General features: G+C 38.1%; 1 protein-coding gene across 1 annotated transcript in view; it reads left to right on the top strand.

Annotated features, from left to right (window-relative positions):
- SPIRE1 (spire type actin nucleation factor 1) overlaps positions 1-24,930 on the top strand; it is a 133,638-nt gene that overhangs the window by 91,552 nt on the left and 17,156 nt on the right. The window contains exons 5-9 of the mRNA XM_072852778.1: positions 1,500-1,583; positions 2,677-2,841; positions 9,999-10,085; positions 10,472-10,601; positions 21,295-21,458. Of these exons, the coding sequence (XP_072708879.1) occupies positions 1,500-1,583; positions 2,677-2,841; positions 9,999-10,085; positions 10,472-10,601; positions 21,295-21,458 (630 nt within the window). The remainder of the gene's footprint in view (positions 1-1,499; positions 1,584-2,676; positions 2,842-9,998; positions 10,086-10,471; positions 10,602-21,294; positions 21,459-24,930) is intronic.

The following is a 24,930-nucleotide window of genomic DNA, read 5'->3' as shown; positions in this document are numbered from 1 at the left end:
TCCTGTAAATTATGTGTTTTATTTTTATAGGTCAATGGTAGTATTTCTTCTTTGATATGAAAGCAAGTGTGTTACTTACTTAAATAAGACAATAAATAACCCATCTGCTCTCTTCCCAAAACCTCTGTGGTGCCTGACTCGCATGTGCTATCTCTGTAACCAGGTTTGGTAGATACTTGCACTCTGTTAAATGTGCAAGTTAAGCACTCTTCCAGTACTTTCATTTCTTCCACTGAAATGTTGGCAGTTTTGGAACTACTTCCAGGAAAAAAAATTTTTATAAAATATGCTTATTTTTAAGTTTTCTGGGAAGCTCAAAAGCTAAATTGAGACCGGTTGTTCAGTTCCATTAAAGGAAGAGCTTGGGTGCTTAAAAGTGAGAAAAAGATTTTTGATAAATAAATACATCTGTCAGACCTCTGACCTGTTGCTTTAGTCTCATAAAATAAACAAGTAGTTAACAGAGGATTTAACTACCCATTTTGAATACATTAGGGAGTACTTAAAAAACAGATCAAATTAAACATTGTTAAAGATTTCCTGGAAAACTCTCTGTGAAAGTGGAATGGAGTACTGAGAATTTGTTTGTACTGCTGATTCGAGAACATTTCAATACAGAAATAAACAAAAAAATAGCGTTTTGAATATGCAATCGTTTATGTGTATAAGATAATTTCTGTAAAGCCACAGCCTTTTAAATCTTTTGCTTGCATTTGTCTGGGTGCAAGCTTGCCTATTCTTTGGTCTGCTGTAACATTTAATAATTTTCCATATTCTTGTTAGTATGAAAGCTTTTTTTTGCCCCTTTGCAGACAGTCTTCCATATTTGCATGATCTGACCTTGTTCATAAATAGCAGTTTTTACCTTTGAAAGATATGTTTCTCTCCCTTACATGATTTTATTACTCAGATTTCAGAATCTATAACCATGTTGTACAGACTACTTAATTTCAATATATATGCAAGTCTGTCACTATTCAGTTTAAAAGATTTCTCATAGTTTATTTCTCCTCACAACTAACTTTCTGGGAATTTCTCCTTCTACAAAAATGAGCGGTCCTGAATGCAACAAATAACAGTAACTTTGATATGAATGGGATCCTTGCCAAGTCGGTAACGTTTTCTGTGTTGTAGCTTAACAGACCTGCTAGGTGGTTGGATTTTTTTCTGTGCATAGCCCAATTTTAGGAATATTAAAATTTCTATGTATAGTTTTTTCTCTGGCATGCTATTATCTGAAGTTCTTTCATACTCAAAACTTAAGATTTTTTTGCCAGCATTTAAGGTCCACTTTTCAATTAAGAGAAATATATTCAATTAGTATTTCAAGTTACTTTTACAGTATTACTATTGAAGTCATAAAACATTCAGTAGAATACCCAAACAACATAATTCAACAGATGTCAAAAATTAAGCTTCAGTTTTACTTGAGAGTCTTCAGTTTTACTTGAGAGTAATGCCAGCATTCATTTATCGACTCATTTTCTTTTAATTGGCAGAATCTGAAGAAGATTCAAGAAATGGACAAAGAGGCAAGTGATGAATCCAGCACAGATCTTGATGACTTAAAAAATGCTGACTGGGTAAGACAACTGAATAGTGATTCAGCATCGCTACTAGTAGTTTATATTTCTTTATAATGCTTACCTAAAGTTGTTTGATTTATGTTAAAATCAGTGTCTGGTTTTTTTTTAACATATGAATTAATAGTAACTCACGACAAATTAGAACTAAATGGAGTTTCAACCTTCCTTCGCAGACAGGTGAAACAATAGGAGTATCCAAGCATTACATTTTTCTTTAGACTGTTTTCATGGAGAAGCTTTTTCAATTTAAAAAGACTGGACATTTAGACAGGTATCATGCTGACTGCTCTTCAGAGGGGCAGCCAGGCAGTAGGCAGAGCCACTAGCTGAGTTTCTCCAATGGTGAAAGAAAAATATTACAAAGAAACTCCTAACAGAAAGTAGCTTGTTTTATTTTCTAGTTACTATTCTTGCCAGTTCATAGAGGAATTCATATTCCTTAAAAGTTCTTAAAAGTATTTTATTTCAACCTCCCAATCTTCTATCCACCGCCTATTCTTCCTTCTCTCCAGCCATTCTCGCTGCCCAGAAAATGAGAGGGAGGTGTTAGTGTGTGGTGCTCTTACAGGCAGAGCAAAAGTAAGTTGAGTACTGAGAGGACATTGCTAGACCTCAGGATTTGGAGTCTATTCCAAAATTTCTATTTGAAGAACAACTGCTGGGAAATTTTGCAAGGAAGTTCTGGGCCTAAGGGAAACAAAGTTTCTGATTCAGTCACTGTTTTAATTCACATAGTATTAGCTATAAGTCTGGAAACTTTCCTGATGTGCTTGTAGTATACTTGAAATGGGAATATAGATGTATGGTATGAGAATTTCACATCCTTTTTCTGTATTATCTTAGAGGGGAATATCACTTGAGGTAAGACTCTGCAGTCATGCTGAGTTGCAACAAAATTTTGTTATGTTCTTGAAGGTTAAAAATAGGCTTATATAAAATAAAAGGGGTTTTGGTTGATGTGTTAAAAATAAAATAGTACAGCTGTACGTATTTGGTGGTGTCCTGAAAGGGAATGAACAACTTTGCTTTAATCTGAGGTGCTATTCAAGGGTAAGGTATCAAATAAAAGTTCTCTCTCTTTTCTCTTCAGGCTCGTTTTTGGGTACAAGTGATGCGAGATTTACGGAATGGTGTTAAACTTAAGAAAGTTCAAGAGCGTCAGTACAACCCGCTCCCAATAGAATATCAGCTCACACCCTATGAAATGCTGATGGATGATATTAGATCCAAACGCTATACCTTAAGGAAGGTCATGGTAAGTCAAGAGAATCACTAGAATTTGTCAAATCTGAAATGTTCTTTTCCTTTTTTATTTTCTTCTTTTCTTCTCTTTTTTTCCAAGAACCTTGAAATTATGATTTCATGTAGATAGTAATATTCATAGTTTTTATATAGCTTCTTAAATTTACGTAGTACATTGAGGGGAAAAACATGAAACCAACAGATGTTGTGTATTTTGTTTTCCATATGGCAGGCATTTAAAATTCTGAAAGACATACCTACATATCATATGCTTGAACAAATTACTTGTGTTGGCTTTATGATAACTGTAAGAGTCACATCAAAAGTTCTGTCATGCTTCCCACTGAGATATTGTTTGAGGCTTTTCTTATTGGGGAGAATATTTATCTTGAGTTACAACATAATTTTTGGAATTCCAGAATGTGAAGTGCTACCATGTTGTTACATGAGTGATACTGTGGAAAGGAAAACCTACAGTGGTTGAAAACTTATATTACCTACTGCCTGTATTACAGTGTTTGAAAACTTATGTTACCATGTACTGTTATGAATTTTCAAGGAATATTCTATGTAAAAAATTTTAAATCTTCAATTTGTAGAAGTTGAGCTTAATTATTTTCAGCATATCCTATTGCTGCTTTCAACTCAAGACAATATGCCAAAGCAAGCTGGAGAGCGTTGATGGGTCTCCTCCTAGATACTCATAAAGGTGCATGTAAGATTGACTTGAGGCACTCTTTTTATCAGAACCCATTTGATATTTACTGGTGTCTCCCTGTTCTTTCTTTCCTTTTGGTTTATATTGTGTTCAACATTAAGATTTTCTTCCTGATAAGCTAGCAACTGATCTAAAGGGCTCCTTATCCCTAGCAGAACATTTAAACCTCTTTGCAGAGGCATGTATTTGGGCAATGTCAATATTTATACCTTGCACTTAATTATCTTTGCCTGTTATTAGTTACGGTGGAAGCATTGCCTTAGAATATTCAGTGTTCAAATGTATTTGCTTTCCTGACAAAACCTCACACAACCTTTGTTAGTGAGAAAGCTGTGATTCCACCAGAAAAATTCAGCGATGGGGGTGGGGAGGGACGAGAGAGACAGAAAGCTTGTTGTTTGTTCTGTCAGAGATCATTAGAAAAAAGAATAAAGGAGGAAAAAATTGGAACAACTACATGGGGAGAAAATAAGTGAGTTCTGTTACAAATATAAATGTCTTTTATGTATGAGATGAAAGTACTTTCCTAATCAAGATCTGGATTTAGACTATCAGATTGTATTTATTTTCTGCAGCAGATGTCACTTAAATGTTAAATCAATAGGGTAAAATACATACCCAGGTAATGATATTATCTGTCTTTCTGCTAACGATTCAGAGGACTGTGCTAAGTGTTCCTACTACCCACTGCAAAAGAGGAACAGTCCCCTCAGGACCTTGATTACTGTATGCAATCAGGACAGTAGTTTTCTTTGAATGGGAACCCCTGGGTCATACAATTTTGCTTTTGTCAGACTAGCTTTTAATTCATCTTCTGCTGAGCAAGCTCCTGCCTCTTCAGAAGAGATTTTCTTCATTATATGGTAGGTCTCGGAGGCACAGCTGCTCCTCTGCTCATACAGACTCTTGCTGTATACGAAATCCCTGCAAGCATCTATTTTTGTCCTGCTATCTTGTGTACTAGGTAGATTGTCCAAAGTGACCTCTAGACATAAACATGAATTGGGATTACAGTCAGCTGCAGGTACAGTACCTGTAGTGCTGTCTGTGATGCATTGCTGGCTTAGTCTGACAACTGCTAATGACATTGTGTTAGAAAAATAACTTCTTTCTTATCAGAAACCTTAAATTCAGTAACTTGGATTCTGCTGCAGGGTCTGCTTGAAGAATGTGCAAAGCATGCACAGTAATAAGAGTGCAGCTTGACATGACATGTGTGGAGCCTGAAGGATTCACATAGAATTACAAGTTTAGTTAGATCGCATAAATACAGCATCTTTTAGCTGACCGTCATGGGTCAAAGCTGATTATATGTATTCCCATCAGAGAAAACTGTAGTGGTTCTTGAGAAGAGGAGAAAAGGACAAGAATCCTAAATCTGAATTTTAAGGCAGCCTGGGAAAGATGGATTATATTTCTTTCTATCAGTCAAAATGGATGTTTGGCAAAATTTTTATTGAAAGCAATTTTCGCTTTAAATTTATAGGTAGTATTTTTAGACTTGGTAGCTTTTGAAAATGCATGTGCTACTAATGATAACAAGAGGTTAAGTAATTTTTTTAAGTAAATGAGATGCAACATGAAGTCTTTACTGGTTTTTTTATTAATGTAATGCTGTGTTCATAAGAGTAGCTTGATCTGTCCCTGACTGCTCAGTACTCTGAGTACAAATTAGGAAAGGAACAGATGTTCCTATTAGGTGCATTACTTAGGAACTATTTTGGTGTTTCAGACTATCAAAAGTGTTGAGTTAACAGATGCCAATAACTGGAGCTAACAGATGCCAATAACTGGAGCTGTCTGTTCTCACTCGTCTTCTGTCATAGTGCAAATATTCAAAATGTTTTGAAGATGTAAAATGTCAAATTCTGGGCTTTTTTTAAATAACTGGTTTCATTAGTTTCAGTGACATTGGCATTTCTATCTCAGTACATATGAAAATAATTTCAAATTTGTCATCTCTCTATCCCTCCAATGCAAGAGTCCTTGTTTCTGTGGTTGTTGTGGGAACAAGATAACTTTCATCCCAGCATTTTGTAATTTTTGCATGTCTACCTGGAGAGATTTAATAGCATTTTTCTCCTGTGGAGCACTCAATCCCAAAAAGTTTAAAATTGTGAACACTGGTAGAGTCAATGCTTGGAAACAGGGAAATTTAAGAATTAAATTACTCTTACAGGCCTATTTTTTCTTTATTATGCATATGTGTTAAGCTACAGGTTTTAACTCCACATTGATTAATAATTAGCTCTCTTTCCTGCCCACCTCCCCCCCTCCAAGATGTGCACCATTCCCTATATTTCTTGAGTAGTGCTTATTGAACAGTAGCTGATAACTCTTATGTTACTGATTCAATGCGTGGCTGTCAAGTACCTTTTATGTAGTATCCAAACTCAGCATTACATTTCATAACAGTTAAATTCTTCATAAGTAACAGTGCTCTTGTCTTCAAATTCGAGCTCTTCACAAATACCTGTGACGCAGTGGTATTAGCTTGGCCGTGTTGCAAAAGGGGAATTTAGGCATATAGGTTGAAGCTATTATTATCAAAAATATCCAGTGATTTGAATGTCTAATCTGAGAATCCTGTGGCATGGCTGTTTGGGTATTTTTAACAAAAATTTATTTATTTCTTTACAGTATTTAGTATCTTACAGTACTTACATTAATTGCAATAATAGCTGTGCATGGACAGTATTTTCATAAGTGAGATTTCAGATGTTTCAAGCTGGACATAGAGAATGTGAGGAAAAGACTTTGACCAGTTTGCCCAGCTGAGCATTGTAGAGCCTGTCCTCTTATGCACAGGTCTCATTTAGTTTTACTGAGTGGTATTCAGCTGCTTTAAGCAGGGGACTGTCCTTTTTCATTTTCTGCCTTCGTCACATGTTTCTGCAGAAGTTTAGGAGTCATCCTAGGTAGAGCAGTGAGCTTTACAGTTCCTAATCATGCTTTAAGGGTATTCAAAGAAGGAGCGACTCTGTGTAAGTACTATGGTTATCATGTGTTATCACAAACTTGTATCTGTAACAGATGTGCAGGAACAGCAGTGTGCATACAGTAGCTTGCGATGTGAAGTACCAAAGCACTTCATTCTTGGATGCTGCTGCTTGAGCTTGCTGAGTGATGTCAAGTACGCACTGTGTAACAACTATGTTAACAAAAGCACTCTACTGTCTGCATAATGAAGGATGGCAAATATATACCTACTTATAATACTTAATTCACAACAGAACTTTATCATGAGCTGTTCTGGAAATGATGTTGCATGCCCCCTCTGCCTGTTTCAGTGGTCCATGCAATCCCATTTTAAATGAAAATTTCTAGCTAGTACAAAACAGTATCAGTTTCCTGTTACCTATTATTTAGAGATGGCACTCTCCTACTTAGTGCTGTCACCTTTTATAGTGAGACAAATAAATAGCTGAGATAATTGAATGTCAATGATAAGGGATGTAGTTTTTGTGAAAGTTATATACAATGTACTTCTTGTTTGGGATCACCATTTTTAAAGCTCGGGCTTCAGGCAAAGGTTACTAAGTACCATTTGCAGTTATTTCTTTAACTGCAAATCCATATTTATATATTAAAATGTGATGGTAGCAGGTAGTGAGTGAGTAGATGATTACATGGTAATTTTTCTGTGCTTTAGCTGTTTAGATCTCTAAATTTCTGGTTGATCTTTATAATCATTGGTTATGCTTTCCCCACACTGCCAGTTTTAATGCATACTGCTGTACAAAAGCTGTTTTACGCACATGAAGACTTAGGATAGTTTTACAGTGTTTTGAGGTATTTATTTAAATACTAGTTTGCAGTTGGGGCCAATCTGGTATGTGGGGGAAAAAAAAAAAAGATAATTTTGTTGGTTTTTTTTTCCCCCATGTGTATTGTGGCTGCATCTGTGCAATATATCTCTGATTTAGACTTTAATCAAGAGCCATGAATTTTAATTAATTAAAAGGAAAAGATGCATGTGAAATTGCTCATTACAGAGAGAGTTAGTTTGAGTAAAGAAATAGATCTAGTGTGGACAGAGAGGATAAAAGCTTCCCTTCAGTGTCTTTCCTGTCAGCATCTTGTTTGGGCACTGAGTATCAGAAGGTAGGTTCTGCCACTGGCGCTCCTGCTCTTGGCTTGTAGGCTGCGAAACATCCACTTGCTTTGCCATCAGCTCCCCATCTATCCTGTGGAAAATCACTTAAGCAAATCTTGCATTTCTCCTTTTCCAATCAAGTGGGAATACTGATACTAATTATACCCTGGTGGCATTAAGTCAGGGCGTAGAGTGCCTGAGGTGAAAGGCTCAGAGCCATGTATTATTTATTTCCCATTGTCATGCAGAGGGTTGTTCCCCAAGGCTGGAATGGAGATTATCAGTTTACAAAATGGCTGTTCTGATGGTAATAACACTCAACTTCAGCTATCAACTTTGACATCTGATGAACAGTAACCCAGGGAAGAGAGACTTCTCATTTCATTAATAATCCCGCAAAGCCTGCTGGCCTCAAAAAATTGCTCAGTCTTTAAACAGAAGAAATCAATCGCACCACTTAAAATAATATTCTCCTCATCATAAAATGTCAAATCACTGTTTAATAGAAACCTTTTCAATTTTAATTTTTCTGCACCATTTTTAGGAAGGTGATGCATGTTGCAGAGTTTAGCAGCTTGGTATTCTCTGCCAAGCTATATGAAATTCACTCTAAGGAAGCTGGTGGGGGGGACATGACAAATAGAATTTGGACCACGTCTGGGGTAGGATACCTCCAGAAAGAGTCCCCAGGAGGGACTTGGCGTCCGCTTCCTTATCGAGGAAGGGATGAAGCTTATCGGGGAGGCTGTTGCTCTGCCTCAGCCTGGAAACAGGGCATGCCTGAGGTGAGCAGAGCTTTAGGGAAGCTGCATGGCATTACTGAAGTTCAATTAGGGATCATATTCAGGTGACCTCACAGGCATTTAAACCCGTTTTTCTGACTGCAGCATTCTTTCTGGCTAGCAAAAGTGCATATGATTTGACAAAGCAGAGCTGTGTCTTTAGTATATTTTCTGGCTACAGAGCTTGAATGAATAGTCTCCCAAAGAAAAATGAGCCAAGTGACCCTTAAAAAAGGAAAAAAAAAAAAAAAAGTGCTGAAATTTGGGATGCTTGGTCTAAGAAGTATAGTGTCATGGGAATTTCTGTCAAATTGGAGGACAAGGCTGATAGCCGGCTACTGTGTAGTCACAGAAGGTACCAGAGGGATGTACGGCATAGGATGCTCTCTCATCCCTGACAGTGTGCTTGGGCACTGTGCTGTATGAAGACTGAACCTGACAGGTGGATTTTTTAAGCAAATCCATACACTTATTCCCAGCTTACAATTTCTAAATTCTTCATATGACAGGAAAACTTCCATTGCCTTCTTTGACATCCTGTACATACAGTGAATTGCTGACTCTTTCCTGTGATGTCTATGTATATGGTCTTATGTCTAACTGAGGTATCAGAGAAAGAAATGTCTGTCTCTCTGGAGAAAACCAAACAAACAAGCAAAGAACCCTCACCCAGCCCCTCTTCTACAGAATTACATGATTTACAGCGAGGAAATGCACTTCCTGTACTTTCAAAGGCATGCCATGGCATTCTAGTGATTTACTTTCTAGACATATTAACAAACTTCATTTTACACTTGAGTAATCTTTAAAGTGCAGGTGAAGAGGTAGCTATGAAATCATGCTCAGGGCTTCCCTCTCCTTCTGCTGGGATTTACACACAAGGGCTCCTCTTCATGGCCAGAGCAGCAGAGACAGGTGGTAAAGACAAAAAACCAAGGGGAACATATTTTTCATCCATTGCTACAAGCAAATCATTGGTGATTGTGCCAGCTCTAGCTTTGCTTTCTCGTCAGTACTTGGGAGATGGTAAGGAGGGCAATATAGGCAATGGAGGGCCCCAATAAGGGCCCCAATAAGGGCAATGGAGGGCCCCAAGAAAACTGGGGCCTTAAAGAGCATCCATATTTTCTCAGAGGCTAAGAACAGAGTATTAGAGACTGTGTAATGGTTGGCAGTGAGACATGGTTCAAATAGTTGTTCTTAAAAATGGTGTTGGCAACTTTTCCTCCAACCAAGATACAATCTTCATCTGCATTCTCCTATAGACACGATTGCAGCCTTGACGTTTGATTTAATAATTTAAAAATCCTAAGTATTGCTGATTAAAGCTGCTGCAGCTGTGGTTATTCTGCAGTTATCTGCAAAGCTGAAAAGCTGTTATCTACGTTTTTGCTTGCCTGTGCTCTGCATATGGATGGTTGCTCTGCTCAGGACTGGTGGGGTTTTACGTCTGGTGCAGGTGTCAGAACACTGCAAGCTCTGTCAGGGTTGTTGTGAGTTTTCAATTGATCTCATCATCTGCATGAATACGAATGCAAAACATGGAAATATATATTTCACTTTCTCCTTTCCAGGTCAATGGTGACATTCCACCTCGATTAAAAAAGAGTGCCCATGAAATAATCCTGGATTTCATCCGATCGCGACCTCCATTAAATCCTGTATGTAATCCAGTGGGCTTCATTCCTAACAAAAATGTGGCTTTTTAAAGCATGTTTGTGTCCAGGGAATATGTTAAATATTACATTTTCTGACATGGGCTTTCAAAGATGTTGTCTTCTGTATATGGAACGTGGTCTCTTAAAGAACAGTGTGTAATATCTTGCACCTACCAATTAATAACTGTTATTACCAGCAGTCCTTTATCTCTCTGGGAAATCATAATGAATTGGGGAAAAATACAGTCCTCTCTCCAATTTATGTGAGTTTTACAATTGAGTGCATGTAAAATCATATCACAATATTCCACATTTTTTTCCAAAAAAGTTGAAATCTACTTTCAAAGAAGCACTGTTTTATGTAAATATTATTATCTTTATATCCCGAGGCCTCGGCAAGAAAACTGAAACCAACCCCACCACGGCCACGCAGCCTTCATGAAAGGATACTGGAGGAAATCAAGGCAGAGAGGAAGTTACGTCCAGTCTCACCTGATGAGATAAGACGTAGCAGGCTGGGTAAGCACATTGCTAGTTTTTACCTGCAGCATCCACAGAAAACTTCCCACATAAGAAGCAGCAATATTAGCAATCTCTGTGCAGATGTCACGGCAGATAAAATTATTTTCATCCCTTCAGAAAAAGAAAGAACCTACAGGCTATGCTAGGGCTATGCAGTCTTTGTGCTAAGTTATATTTGAAAATAAGATACTGTATGGTTCAGCTTGATTCCCTTCAAGTTTTTAATGTATTAGATAAATTTAATGGCATTATATTGCTTGTTGCACATGACAGCTAATGTTAGATTTGCTCAGAATTGAATGTGTATTGCTTCTCTCTAGTGCAATATTCCTTGCGTATCTGCAAGCATTCTTTACATGTCTGTTTTTAATTAATTTTATTCTCTTGGTTTCCTGTTGTTAGCATTGTCAATATCCTTATTTTAATTTAAAATCTGCTTTTATTTTGTTTGCTGAATCTATTGCTTCTATCTTGAATCAAAATCTTTGCTTCATTTTCTAAGTTATGGAACATGTCTTTGTATATATTTTCAGTGGGCAAATAATTCACACTTGCACTGCAAAGCGTTTCATTTCTGCAGTGTATATTCAACAGCCCCCTATGAAATTATACAAATACTATGCTTTCCAACAATCACCAATTTGCATTAGTTCAATGGTTCTGATGACAAAAGCATGACCAATATAGTCTTACATTGTGACTTACATTTCTTTAAGAGCACAGTATTTATCTGTATCGAAAAACTGAGCTAGCTGGATTTTTGAAGAGCAAAAGTGGCATCTTATGACTAAAAAGCATGAAATAATCTACGTATGTACTCCCTGTCGCTGCTTTTTGGAAAATATTTGTGCTTGCCACATGTGCTTAAAGGCACTGGTCCAGACTCAAGTGGGTTGTGACAACCCATTGTCTCCAGAGAAAAACAATTTCATCAGTCTTGCTTTGTTGCATTGTTTTTGAAGTGCTCAGTAGAGTTTGGTGAATGCTTGGGTGCATTTTTAAAAGCATGATGTTTTGAATGTTGTTTCTTTGGGCCTTCCAGTTTCTGGTTTGGATTCAGTTTCTGCTTGCTATATCAATTAATGTTTCTAATAGGCCTAGATATTTTTCCAAATATAGGAAGCTTGTAAAAACATGGAACGATTCCTTACTTTTCTTTCAAACATTCAATTTCAGTATTCTAGATGTTGTCTGTCTGGGAACTATCATGTCCTCACAGGGGCAGCAAATTTGATCTAATAGATCTTTAAAATTTCTAACTGATATAAATGACATCAAACCCATTTCGTAAACAGTTCCTAAAAACAATGTTAAATTTTGGAGTATTACTGGTTAGGACTTCCTGGGCTGATTTCAGGGCATGGCCTCCAATGAGGGATACCTGTCTTCCACCAATTCTTCATTTTTTGTCAAAGAATAAAATTTTTGAGTTTTGGAACTGTAGTAATTCCCCTTCAGTCCAGTGAACTGTTTGGATTAAATGTCATATTACTGGAGGTGTAAAAGGGGATGCATGCAAGTTTTATTTCCCAAGTGTTTATTTGCTGCTGGCATGAAGAAGAAAAAAGAGGAAAGGCCTTGAAGATATTTTTTTCTTATGTTGAAATATGAGGTTTTGTTCTTTCTCACATTAAAATGATTGTTATGTCCAAAGTTCCTTTTAGAATAAAATGTGTTTGTGCAGAATTGGGAATGGAGTAATGGTAGTGACCTTCAGTATGGCACAAATAGATCTGCCATATAGTTTAGATGACCACTGAATGTAATTTAGTATAACAACATGTAAGGTAATGAGGTTTAAGGATTATAAATCTAAGTAGAAACACCATGTGGGACACTTGCACCATCTGGACAGAAATATTTGTTGCTATTAAAAAGAAAAAAAAAAGAGCATTAGAGTAAAATATTTGAGAATATAAGGTACATTACACATGTCCCAGAGTTATTCCTTGTTGCTCAGTTTATAGCAGTCAAGAGCACAACCACACTTGACTATTGGGTTGAGGGGGGCTGTACTCTTGCAGTTCCTCCTCTGCGATATGGGTGGACCTATGGCATGTGTTTGCCAGCAGCCACAGGCTTTGTCCCTCTGCCCTGCGCAACACATGCGTACAGGTAAGATCATCTCTGCCCTGAGCTGCCACTGAGAAAAGTCAGCCTGTGGCTGGCCGCTCTCAATCTAAAACTTCTTTGGAAATGGTAATTTAATCTTGGTAGCTGTTCTCACAAAGGGAGAGGTCTGGGTAGAGGAATTGGAGTGAGCTTTCAAATGACCTCATAAAATCATCAGAGTAAGGTACCGAGACAAACACAGCCTTGAAGTGCATATCCTTTTAATTAAAAGCATGGATTTGTGACTCAAGCAAGTTGAGCTAATGGAACTTGGAGAAAACTTTGTTTCATGCACATGTTTTATCAACCTTCAGTTAGGACTCAGCATTAGGTGATAAACACCCTTATGCTTTAAAATGCATTTGCCTTTATGGCTAAGTTTGCACAGGGATTTAGATACTGTTTCTGTAGCTGTTACCTGTAGCTGATGTAGTCTAGTTAATGAACTACCCTGATTCCCAAATTTGGCTCTGAATTTTCAGTAGGAACACCTACTGCGTTCACCACATAGATTTATTCTTATGAGCAAAACTTGTCCCATCACAACCTTTTTGAAACATCTTTTAATGCAGTGGTATGCGTGGCGGACAGGCCCTTTCATACCAGCTTGCACGTTTATCACCTATCAAGTAAAACAGATAAGCTGATGTCAGTTTTGATGCATTCTTGTACATTCTTGTCTCTGGGCTTGGCCTGCTTATTTGGATTAGTGCATTGAAATGTTGTTTTCAGTTGAGAAACATTTTGAGTGTCTACTCCCTGAATTACACTGGTTATTTGGAAATACAGAAGAGTCTTTCCGGAAATAAAGAACATCTGACCACTTTTTTATCTAGGAATAAAATGGTTAGGGGCCCAGAAAGAAGAGGATAATATTATGGCTACATTTTAAAGGCTAAGTCCACCTCAGGTTCTTGAAAAGAACAAAAATCAGCACAAATCACACTGTGTTCGGCCTTTTTTCCCATCCTCTTCAAGGAAACTACTGCTCAAGCTTAGCTTGAGTGTCTCTCTTTATTAGTTTAATTACAATCATTGGAGATTATGCTTAAAAAATTAGAAATATCTTTATTTCAGGTCACTGAAACTTGTGTGAAATGTGGCTTTGTACTTTCAATTTTTTTTCAGCTCTTTCTCTCCTCTCTCTCCCTTTCCCTCTTCTCTTTCTTTCATTTTAATTGAAAATATTCCATTTTTAAGGTACTTGCCTCTTGGTTTGATATTTGATTTATTGAATTCCAAAAATTTCATTCTACGACTATACAAATATATTTATAATTGCTCTGTTTGCAAGTCTCATTTATGCTACTGTGAGCTTTACTACAGTAAAGCAGTAGTATGTCTGACACATTTTGGATTTAGGCAACAGAATCCAAAATGTCTCAAGTGGAGTTAATCTTGTTTTCATTACCCCTCTGCTTTTCTAATAGCTGAATCGTTCTCTTTTTGTTGTTTTTGTTTCTTTTTTACAGCAATGCGGCCACTTAGCATGTCTTACAGTTTTGACTTGTCAGGTAAAAGGTGCAACAACACCTGACGTGGTTATTGTGCTTATTGTGAAATTTGTTCCATCTGTTTGTTGAATTCCCATTTAAGAAAGAAACTTGAAGGGATTCTTCCAAGATATGGTCAGTGAAAATAAAAATTAAGATAAATTACTTATTAATACCTGCATTTCCTTTGCCACAAAGGGATGCCTAGGTATAGGAAACAACTGTATTTTACCTGAAATAGAGTGCTGGAATTCTATTTAAATAAATAACCAAAATAAGGTGGCCCAGAGCTATTCCAAACTCTAAAAAGCATTGCAGAATACAGTGTCACCTTCAAGTCTGATTTACTTATTTATTAATCTGACCTTTGTGTCTTTACTTTTTGACTAGACCATCTTTTGCAGTACTTAATTTCTCATGAGGATCCAAAAACTAGTTTTGAACTCGTCTGCCTTTCTAGATTTAATGAAATACACCTATGAATACTAATCTAGAAAGGACCTGTCAGTTCTACTGAAGTGTCTTTACAGTAAATGCTTTGTGAGTCATGAAATCAAAGACATTCACTCCAAAGAAGCTAAACCTTCTTTCTTTACTGGTTAGCAAAATAAGTTGCTACAGTTTGCTGGTAATAGCTGATACAGAGGATTCAGTAGCTGATCCTTCATCAACTATCTAATATCAAATTTAAAGGTTCCTCTTGGTGGGCCATTAGGACGTGCAGTAACTGTATGAACATGTTTTACTTCAGAGACAGCAATGTCAGAGAGAGTTTGTGCCTGTTAGCCAAGAAATAAATTCATTCATCCTTCATTAACTTTCCAGGATGCTCAGGCCCAAAGACTCCATCATTGAGGCTGGAAATATTCTACATTAGCCTTGAAGGTTTGTCCGCTGAGGACAAACTCTTACGCTAGCTCTTACCTAATTTCCCCAAGATGATTCCCGAGAAAAACAGTCTCCAAATAAATCCGTGCTCTCATTTTGTGAAGAAGCAACAGCAGCTATACCCTCTCCCCTTCCTTCCAGTTGCGTGTAGAAACATCTCATCTGGGACTTTTGCGGTGTTTTCGTCCTCTGTTTCTCCATACACCCTTTAACCTCATGTGGTTATTTTCCCCACAGAAGGCATAATCTGACTGAAATGCTAGCGTATTGTGAACTAGAAAGACCACAGAGAAGTTATCTGGACCATAATATAAAAAAATACAATAGTTTTGTAGTATGGGAGCAAAGTTCACAAGTGACCTGTCTACGAATGTGGCTTCATGTTCTGGCTGAGCCAAGTAAACAGCTTGCCACTGTCAAGAGGCGAGGAGGGGCTCTCGCTGCTCCCTCTCCTCCCCAAGCTCCCCTCCAAGTGTGTGATTCCCCCTCCTCCTCTGTGCCAGTCCTGCTCATTTATTCACAAGATGACCTGGGTAAACTCATGTAACGCAGGAACAAATACTTTTATTTTTTTACCAGGTTGGTTTTCGGCTCTTTTAGTGATTTAAACCTGCTTACTATCTGATCAGATGATCGGAGAGCTGGCCAAGGGCAGATGATGAGCATGGGTGGATGGGAGGAAGGAACAGGCTCTCCCCATCAGAGGCGGTGACAAGCTGTTAATCCAACTCAAGCCCTTTTGTGAAACTTTACACTCATGGCACATTGTACAGCTACTACGGCTGTCTGGTGGGATTCTAATTATGTATGTACTTGGTATCATGTTTTACTCCACTGAAAGCTGAAGGGTCCTCAGGGGATCAGAGAATAGCATAAACAGGCAAACTTCAGTTTTCACAAAGTATTGCTGCTTTCAGATATGCCAAAAGTTCCTTCAGTTTTACAACTATAAAACTGAATGTGCCAGTGACCAACAAAAGGGAAATGTTCAGATCTGTCCTTCTACATGTGTCTGTCTCCTTCTCCTTTTGCCTTTTATTTCTAAGAATCCTGAGACATCCTCATTTGTTTAAATCCAAACCGTATTTTGTAAAAGCTCCCTTCATAATCCATTAATTCATTGCCATAGTGTTTTTATTTTAAAGAAGTAGCTTCAAAGCAATCTATACTGTACTTGGATTTGCCCTTTTTGACTGACCACCGAAGAACTCTTCCTGTTTTCTTTATCCATCTTCCAAATGTGATTGGTTTTGTTTTTTCAAGTCATGTGGTTCTCAGCAGGTAGTATCATATAGTGTGACTGAGTGATCTGATAAATTGTCTTTAGAAGGAAATTCAGGATGATTAAAGCATTCCAGCTAGATAGATGTGAGACACCAGATGAGCAGTACAAATGAATTAGATGGGTTGGGATGTCGATAGTAAGCAGATAAGCGGTAGTTTTGAATGTTGTTGCTTTGTGTGCTTTTACTTTTTTTATTATTTTGGAGGCGGGGAAGCTATACTGTGCTTCCATTCTGTTATCACTGTTTCCACATACTTGCTTTTTCACTGCTTGCTTTGCTCTCTGCTTGATGGAATTGCTGTCATGAAAAAAACCACAAACCAGCTGAAAACCAGAAGTGTTTCCTACTAAGTGCTAAAGGACAGGTGCCGGCTTTTATTATGCTTGCTGTCTGTGACTGGGATGATGCAGACCAATTCTGAGAATACTTTTGCTGGCACCGAGCCGGTGTAGTTGGTATGTCACACTGCCCGGCTCCACACATCTCCCTGCTGTTGTCATCCTGAAGAGGAGAGGAGGGGCGCCTGGGACCTCCTTGTACCCTGCGGTTCCCTACTGGTAGAATAGAAGGAGCAAGTGGTAGCCACCTGTAATGAGAGTAATCTGAGAGGTACTCAGATATCCATTAGGGACCAGGGCAGTCATTGCCCACTTCCTCTAATAGAAAAATAGCTTAAAAGCAGCTTCACTTCTATGCACTGCGTTGAATGCAGGTCATAAGACCAGTCTTCCCGCTCTTAACACTCACGTTCTTACCTCAAAGCCGTATGCATGGCTGCTTTGACGTTATTACTTCAGAAACAGTTTGTAATTGGGGGGTGGGGGGGAGAAGAAGAAAAAGGAAACTGAAGCATTTAAACCCAAACTTCATGGGGATTGTTCCTGTTGTTCCCAACCCTGTATCACTGATGGCTTTACATGATCTGTGCCTCAGACCAGTGTGAGGAAGGAACTCCACCAGGTCCTAGTAATCTCTTAATTTAGATAACACAGTAATAAATGTGATGCAAACACCAGCAAAAGGCTGGCAGTTTGGTATACTGATTTACTAGTTCTCAGGTTTGACTGCAACATCTAAGTCCGTTGAAAGGAACAGCGCATCTCTGTTACCATTATTCATTATATAATCTTTCCCAGTATATTATCATCATCGTAACTAGCAAAAGGTAAATGTGTATTAATTCTGCAAATCCATTTTAGCCTTCTTTTAAACTCAGTGTAAAAATGATAGGGTTGAGGAGTGCATTTGCTGTATAGAACAAAATTCAGGTTTCTGTTGTCATTATTTGCCAAGGAGAGCTGGTTGGGAGGCAGACAGCATATGGTTACATGACTGCTGTGGTTTGCATGTAATCTGTGGTCTGCTTAATTCCTTGTTTCGTAAGAGACGTAATCTTACATGTAAATAAAGGCACATTTCATATTATCCTAGGGTGGGTTTTTTTTGTCTCCCCCTTCTTAAGGCTAGTCAGGGAAGGCCAACACAAAGATCAAGTAATTATATCAAGACCTTCTCTTCTTTAATTTGCCTGTTGTAATGATAGCTTAGAAACTCAAAATAAACCGAACATATTCATCCAATTTGCAGGTACTGTTCATTGTACTTGCTGCCTGAAAACATGGAGAAATGACACTATCCCAGTGTGTTTGACTCTCTAATAAAATCTTAACCCTAGGCTGTTACTCACACAAGCCTTTTTTTAATATCATTTGAATCATCTTCAAAACATTCAGATGTTCTATGAAACTAGAGATTGTGAAACTATTATCCATTAAAAAAATAATAAATTTAGGTTTCTGTGTCAAAGAATTGTCCATTAATTTCTTCTGTCATATTCATTTTTATAAGCTTTAGTCTATTGGTTGTTTCTGACATGTTTATTCTTGTTTTTATCTTGTTTATGATGATGTACGATTATTTGCCACATGGTAATGTTTCTGTTGCCTGAGTACATCACTGAAATAGCTTAAGCACAGAAATAATTTTTTGGTCTGTATCTGCTAACAAATTCTTGTTTTACTTTTGGAACAAGTTATTTTTGTTGAAATCTGTTTGCTGAAACTGTAAAATTTCATGATACTTTCCTTCAATTATGATGATCCATTTATTCATATATATCCAGTACTGTAAGTGCAGGAATCATAAACTGAACTTGAGCACTATTGACAAAACGGATTTTATAGATTGAATGGTTTTCTAATTTTACTTTTTTTTGTTTTTTATTCTTCAGTGCTTGCAAGTTGTAAAAACACTCCCTGTTGTTTTTTTTTTCTTTAGAGGAAAGAATGGTGATAAATGACATTTTCTACTGAAGAGCCCTTCAAAACAAATACTAGGTTGGATTGTCTTCTCGATTCACCTAGAACTTCTCTGGTATTTCAAGAAGACTTAAAAGCCAACATATGAATAACTCATACATGTGTGAATTTAAATAACAACTGTTTTAGGCTTTGTAGATAGTGACTGGCTGCATAAATTACCTCCAAAATGGATCAGAAATTTCCATTTCTGGGGCGTAAAGAAACTGGGCCTAAATTATTAGAAAACAGACCAACAAAACCCCTAAACAAACAAAACCAACAACAACTAAAAAAAAAACCCAAACCAAAAAACCCCAAACCAACAGAAAACAATTTATGATGTACCCTGGATACCCATTCCATCACCTCCCATACTGCTGGAGGATGTCTGGTGGATGTTCCCTCCTCTTTCCTTTCCCCAGACCTATTGTGCGTTTTATTTTTTTGGAAGGAGGGCAATACTGTTGGCCTTCCCATCATTTATTCTCCCAGTGAGTTCAACAGTACTTACAGGCCATTCTTCACCCTCCCTACCATCAGGCAGGGGAGTCACCACCCAGGAAGTTTTTGGGAGAAGGGACACCACCTTTGGCTGTTGTGTTGGTGGTGCTGGGGCTGCTTCATTGGACAGTCTGTTCAGGAACCGCCCTGTGCAATCAAAAGACAAATCAAAGGTTTTTCTCTTGCTCATTTGGGAAATCCTGAGCTTCTTCAATCAACTGCATGCCAGCTAATTATGAGGTCTCAAGAAGTGGTATTGGCAGCAGGGAGGTGAGGCAGTTCGGTTTCTGTTTTCCTGCTGTCGCTTTCTGGGATTGTGTTGAGCGGCTGTTAGAGCAGGAATGCATTTGATGTGGAGGACGCCCATGCTGTACTCGCAAAAATCTAGGAGGAAGAAAAAACCCATGACCTATAAGCCATAGTGCTAGTCAGGACACCCATTAACAAACCCTTTGAAGATAGGAACTAAGGGTTAGAGAGTCTAAGTCTTTGATTGCAGCTCTTTGTAGGGAGGACCTGAAGGCAGTAATAACACTGTAGTACACAGATTCATAGGCTTGGAATGTCACCATGACTTTAATAGTCCAAATAATCGCCTTTTCGTATACTCCCAGTTGAAGGTATGATCTATAGAGGAACTGTAATACATACCCTGTCCTTTCTAGCTCAGTTTCCAGCATTTAACAGTAATCTAATTAATTCTTTAAAATATATATTGATTTAACTTTTTCCTCTTCTTATTCCTTTTCAATAGCTGCTCCGGTGAGAATCTTGTAAAACAGACCTACTGCTGCAACTGAGGCTTTGTCTAGACTGTGTAGTTTTAACATACCTAGTGCAAGAACAGCTTTTATCGATGCAAATTGTGTTGTTGCAGCAATGACCATGTCTTGTTTATATGAGGGCAACTATGTAAGTAACTCCAAATGATGTGTGAGTACTTACATTGTTGGCACTGGGAATATCTGGGTGATATCATTTCTCTGTCATAGTCCTCCCAGTAACCTAAGGTACGAATCATTTGACCTTCTGTGCCTCTTTTCACCATGTGTAAAAATGGGAATAATAACTCATCATTACCCTAGCCTGGAAATACCTGGAGGTACTTTGTTATTACAAGACTAGAGAAGGAGTCCTATAATTACATGTGTAGAAAAACACATTTGTAGAAAGACCAGATGCTTAGGCATACATGCAAATAGGAGATTAAAAGCATCTCTTCCTTCTCCCTCCAACATAATTTGCTCAGATTGGAATACTGCACTTTGTACTTTTACAGGGATAAAACTGATTTATCAGACCAAACTCTAAGCTCTCCTAAAATATCAAAGCCTAGGTCATTATCTTAATGTCTAAGCTAAGCTAGGCTAAGCACAGCAGACCCAATGCTTACGTTATCCAAGATGCATCTTCATTGCACGCTGGCAGAAATCCCAAGTAATTTACTCAGTGGAGTTACATCCTTGTAAAACTCATGTGGATGAAAATAGAGCTGGAGCCTCATGTTTCTGCTGTTACATGAAGATTTGACATCACAGACATTTTTAATACAAATAAACATGCAAGCCTAAGAATTGTGCATATTTTTGATGAATGCTAGTTATTTAGCTCATTTTCATTCCTTTTCTGTATACTGCAGAATAAAGCGTAATTCTGTCCTCACAGGAAAAACAAGGTTTACTCCATGCTAAACCTCTAATTTCTGTGTGGCGTTGTCTTCAGATTCACTGGAAACCCACTTGCCCAGATACGGTTGTGCATTCTTCTGATACTTGTTATATAGTTAATTATAGACTAGAAGTTGAAGGAAGAATATTTTCAGGTTTAACACAAGGGTTTTTTTTAAAGTTGATTGGTGTTGGTCTGAGGTTGGTTTTTAGTATTGTGCATAGCTGCTTTTTCCACTGCTTTCATTCTTTCGTATTGCTTCTGTACCACAAGCCATTGCCTGTAGCTCTCTGAGCAGTGTATTGCTAAAGTAAAATATTTGCACACATATAACTATCACAATTTTTTTTTTTCCTTTTGTGTGTATTGCCTTGGCAGTAAGATTTGAGAAGGCAAAATAAAAATTAGGTCCAAACACCAATTGTTCTGTTTCTTTTGCTAGATGTATCTACGCCAGAGGCTGGAAGAAAATTAGTGGATGCCTCTGTAGTGAACGGTGGCCTGGCACCACAAGGAAAGCAGAATGGGGCCACACAAGTGACAGTACAACGCAAGAGACTTCTTAAGGCTCCCACGTTGGCTGAACTTGACAGCTCAGATTCAGAGGTAAAAAATCAGGACACAACTTGCTTCTCGATTTGTCAGAATTGAGTCTTATTCTTTAATTTGCTGAACTGATCAGCTGAGAAGTGACTTTGCAGATTATCGTCTGAATTTTCCATGACTGCTTTCTCAGCCCACAGAACTTAAAAAATATTAGATCAGACCTCAAAAATGAGAATATTCTTTTAAAAGGTTAAATGCTAATTTTCGCCTTAAACCCAGTATTGGCTTATTTTTCTAAATGCCCAGTATCTGTCCACAGTGTGGATGTAGCAATTATGCTTTTGGGAATGCAGGCAAATGTTTTGCACCCTTCTGGCACCCATGCAGGAGCTGTCACTAAAGGACTCAGATGTGAGGCCAGCCTCACTGTACCAGCTGTTAAATAAAGAGCATCAGCTGTGCCAGGGGGGTTGCAGTTTGGTGCAAATGTCAGTATGTTAGTTTGCTATGTAGGCTTGGGAAATAACAAATGTTTCACAGATAGGGATAAGCAAATACCACTTAGATGGAGAAACAACTTTGAATCCATCCTCTCTCAAATAGAGAGTTAAAGATTTTAAAAAGCATAAAAAGGATAAAAGCTTAAAAAAACTCTCTAGCTTAAAAGCTGCATTATATATGATCCTCAAGAAGTACCAACATTACATCCTCAAGAATGAGCTTTGTCTTCTGGACCAGTAGTATTATTAATTGAGTTTGGACCTTTCTGAAAGTTTAGCTGTCTGGAAAGCCACATGCAGGCAGGGTTCACTCACAGAGGCTAATTTTAGCCTGGGGAAGGCAGTCTTCCCTGACTGTCTTTCTCTCTAGTAAATGGGGAAGGAGGGGTTTCCTGACAGGGCGCTTACAGAGGTGTCTAAACTGAAAGATAGGAGGCTGGGGAGAAATATCTGTGGGGAGAAATGTATCTCTTTGCATATTTTCTTGATCTGTGAAAGGTTGGCCCTCTTTGTATTAGGGGTTATCCTATGGGTGACTTGTGTGGGTGCATAATTTGGTGCATCTATTCTGAAAGCAGGAGAGATTTGCATTCTGAAATCCCTCAGCAGTCTTTAAAATTACAATAGAGGCTATATGAGGTTTTGTTAATATGAATGAAGCTGGGCAGGATGCAGGAATATTAAGACCTGTCAAAGAGAGCTGGATCTTGAACGTACAGCTTCCCAGCTTGTAGCTCTGTGCATCCTGAAGCAAATGCAGCATGATATTTCACATGGAAGAATGAGCAGAAGTCAGTAAAAGACAATTCTGTAAAGGGAAGTGTGAAGTGATTCTTGTAGGAGGGAAAAATAAGATGTCTGACTGGGGCTATTGATTGAGGAATACTGTGTAGGCAAGCAAAGTCATACAGAATCAGCTTTGGAACGTACAGCAAAAGATAAATTGAAAATAAATCAGCCACATCGAACTGTCACAGAACAGATGCTGTATTGGTTTGAGTCAAAAGAAGTAGCTGGTGAAGCAATTAAGACTATTAAGATGTTCAGCAGAATACTGGTTGGGGCTCAGGAACAGCGTTAACGTAGTATAAATAAACAAACTGAGTGGAGTTTGGGTGAAATTTTCTGAGCTGACGAAGGGGGTGGGACATAGAACATTTGAAGAAAGTGAAGATTGCTCTGTCAAAATGTCTTATTTCTTTCCTGACTTTTACTTTGTATGTAACGCACAGAAGAGCATATGTGTTGTCCTGATTGCCTATAAATGACTCGGTCACCTCTTTGCCTGCAATTTGAATTGGGCTTAACCTATTTAGAGTTACTCACTGGGAGTTAAATTATGACTACGTTATGCCCTAAATTACAGGCTGCAAATATCTGCACTGCTGAGTTGTGGACCTCCAAATGAGCTATGATGCAGACGCATTTTCTTCCCCCTGCATCCCCTTTGTTCTTCTCTCAGCTGTGTTGTGATGCAGACTACGCCCCAACACTCAGTGTTGCCAGCCAGAGGTGAAAGGGAAGGTCTGATACAGCCCTACGCCCATTTGCTGGCAAGGATGAATATTGTACAAACCGCTCCTGCTTTCTGTCCTTGCTTTTTTTCTGCATCGCCGCTAGAATCACAGTTTCAGAGGGGGAGCAGGAAGTGCCATTTTGCTTTGTATGGCTAAGAGAAGTAGCAATCTAATAGTGATTTTTGATACAGATATAAAAATGGTATCTTCCTAATGAAGCTACAGCTGTCCAGACAAAAATCATGTCAGTAACATATTCAGATGTTTTAAGGTGATGCCTTTAAAGCTGCAGCTTTCTCAGTACATGTAAAATTCTAATTGTTCAGTGCTCTGTGGAGAAGTGCGCAGTCCCGGATGCTGGGTTCATCCAACCTCAAATGTAAAATGTCAGATAGTCTACCATAATAGTCAACAGTTACTGCATTGATATGAAGAAATTCATACAATGGTTCATCAGTACTTCCTACACAGGATTTCATTTTCAAAAAAGCCTTCCATGTTTGAGAAATCGTAGGGCAGTAATAGCATTTTCAATGTATGTGTTTGTGCACAGAAGAAGTAATTTGAAATGACAAACCAGGAATACCTGTTGTCTAAGTAGGATGATATGTCAAATTTAACATACTCTTGGCTTCCATTCTCCCTGGGTTGGTTGTTTATACTTACTATTTTTTATACTTAGCCATTGGCTCTGACGGTTAATTCCCTCTCATTCTTTAGAATAAGAAGTGTGACTCGTGGAATCTTTCTTGTAGGTCTTTACCATAGAGAAGCCCCTTGCTCTCTATTTTTGTCCATTTTTCACTCTGTTTTTTTCAAGACTCCTAGGCCACTGGAATAGTCAGTGTTCATACATCACTAATGAAGTAACTAGAAATCTTTCACAAAAATGGGAGCAAGAGGAAGACATCTGTGTGTACCTAGTTTTGCAACACGTGACTGAGACATCATGTCCATCTCAAGTTCAGAAGTGGAATGAAGAATGGTCAATAGCTGTTTCTTTCCATTGAAAGGTGGCAATTAGCAAAATTAGATGGACATATGAAATGTTTCTGTAATCCCTATTTTACAGTTTTACATTAAAATATATATAGGCTTTTGGTATTTTCAGTTGTGCACCTTGTTTTGTCTCTCTCCTCTCTGTGCCAGTGTTTCAGACACAGGAAAAATGGGAGAAAAAGGAGAACAAAAAAACCCAGAAAAGCATGTAAATAAACTCATTGCATAGACTGTTGCTTGAATCATGATTCAGTCTTTTGTAAAACTACGGCATAAGATGCTGACAACTGAAGCACTTATAATTTTTGGTGTGGACTAGGTAGGGTCCCACAGAACAAGAGACTTCTCTAGAGCAAGGATTGCTTGGATTGTGCTCCAGAGACAGGTGTTCCCCACCTGCTCCTCAAAAAGCCCTCTCTGAAGCCCTGGCTGCTCTTCATTCATAAAAATGAGCAGCACAACACCATGGTTAAATTTTTTCAATTCACAGCTTACGTAGTCCTTCATCTTAGCTTG

Source organism: Ciconia boyciana, chromosome 2, assembly GCF_034638445.1.
Source record: "Ciconia boyciana chromosome 2, ASM3463844v1, whole genome shotgun sequence".
Taxonomy (NCBI): domain Eukaryota; kingdom Metazoa; phylum Chordata; class Aves; order Ciconiiformes; family Ciconiidae; genus Ciconia; species Ciconia boyciana.
Note: the sequence above shows the minus strand (reverse complement) of the source record. Positions and strands in the feature narration are given on the sequence as shown.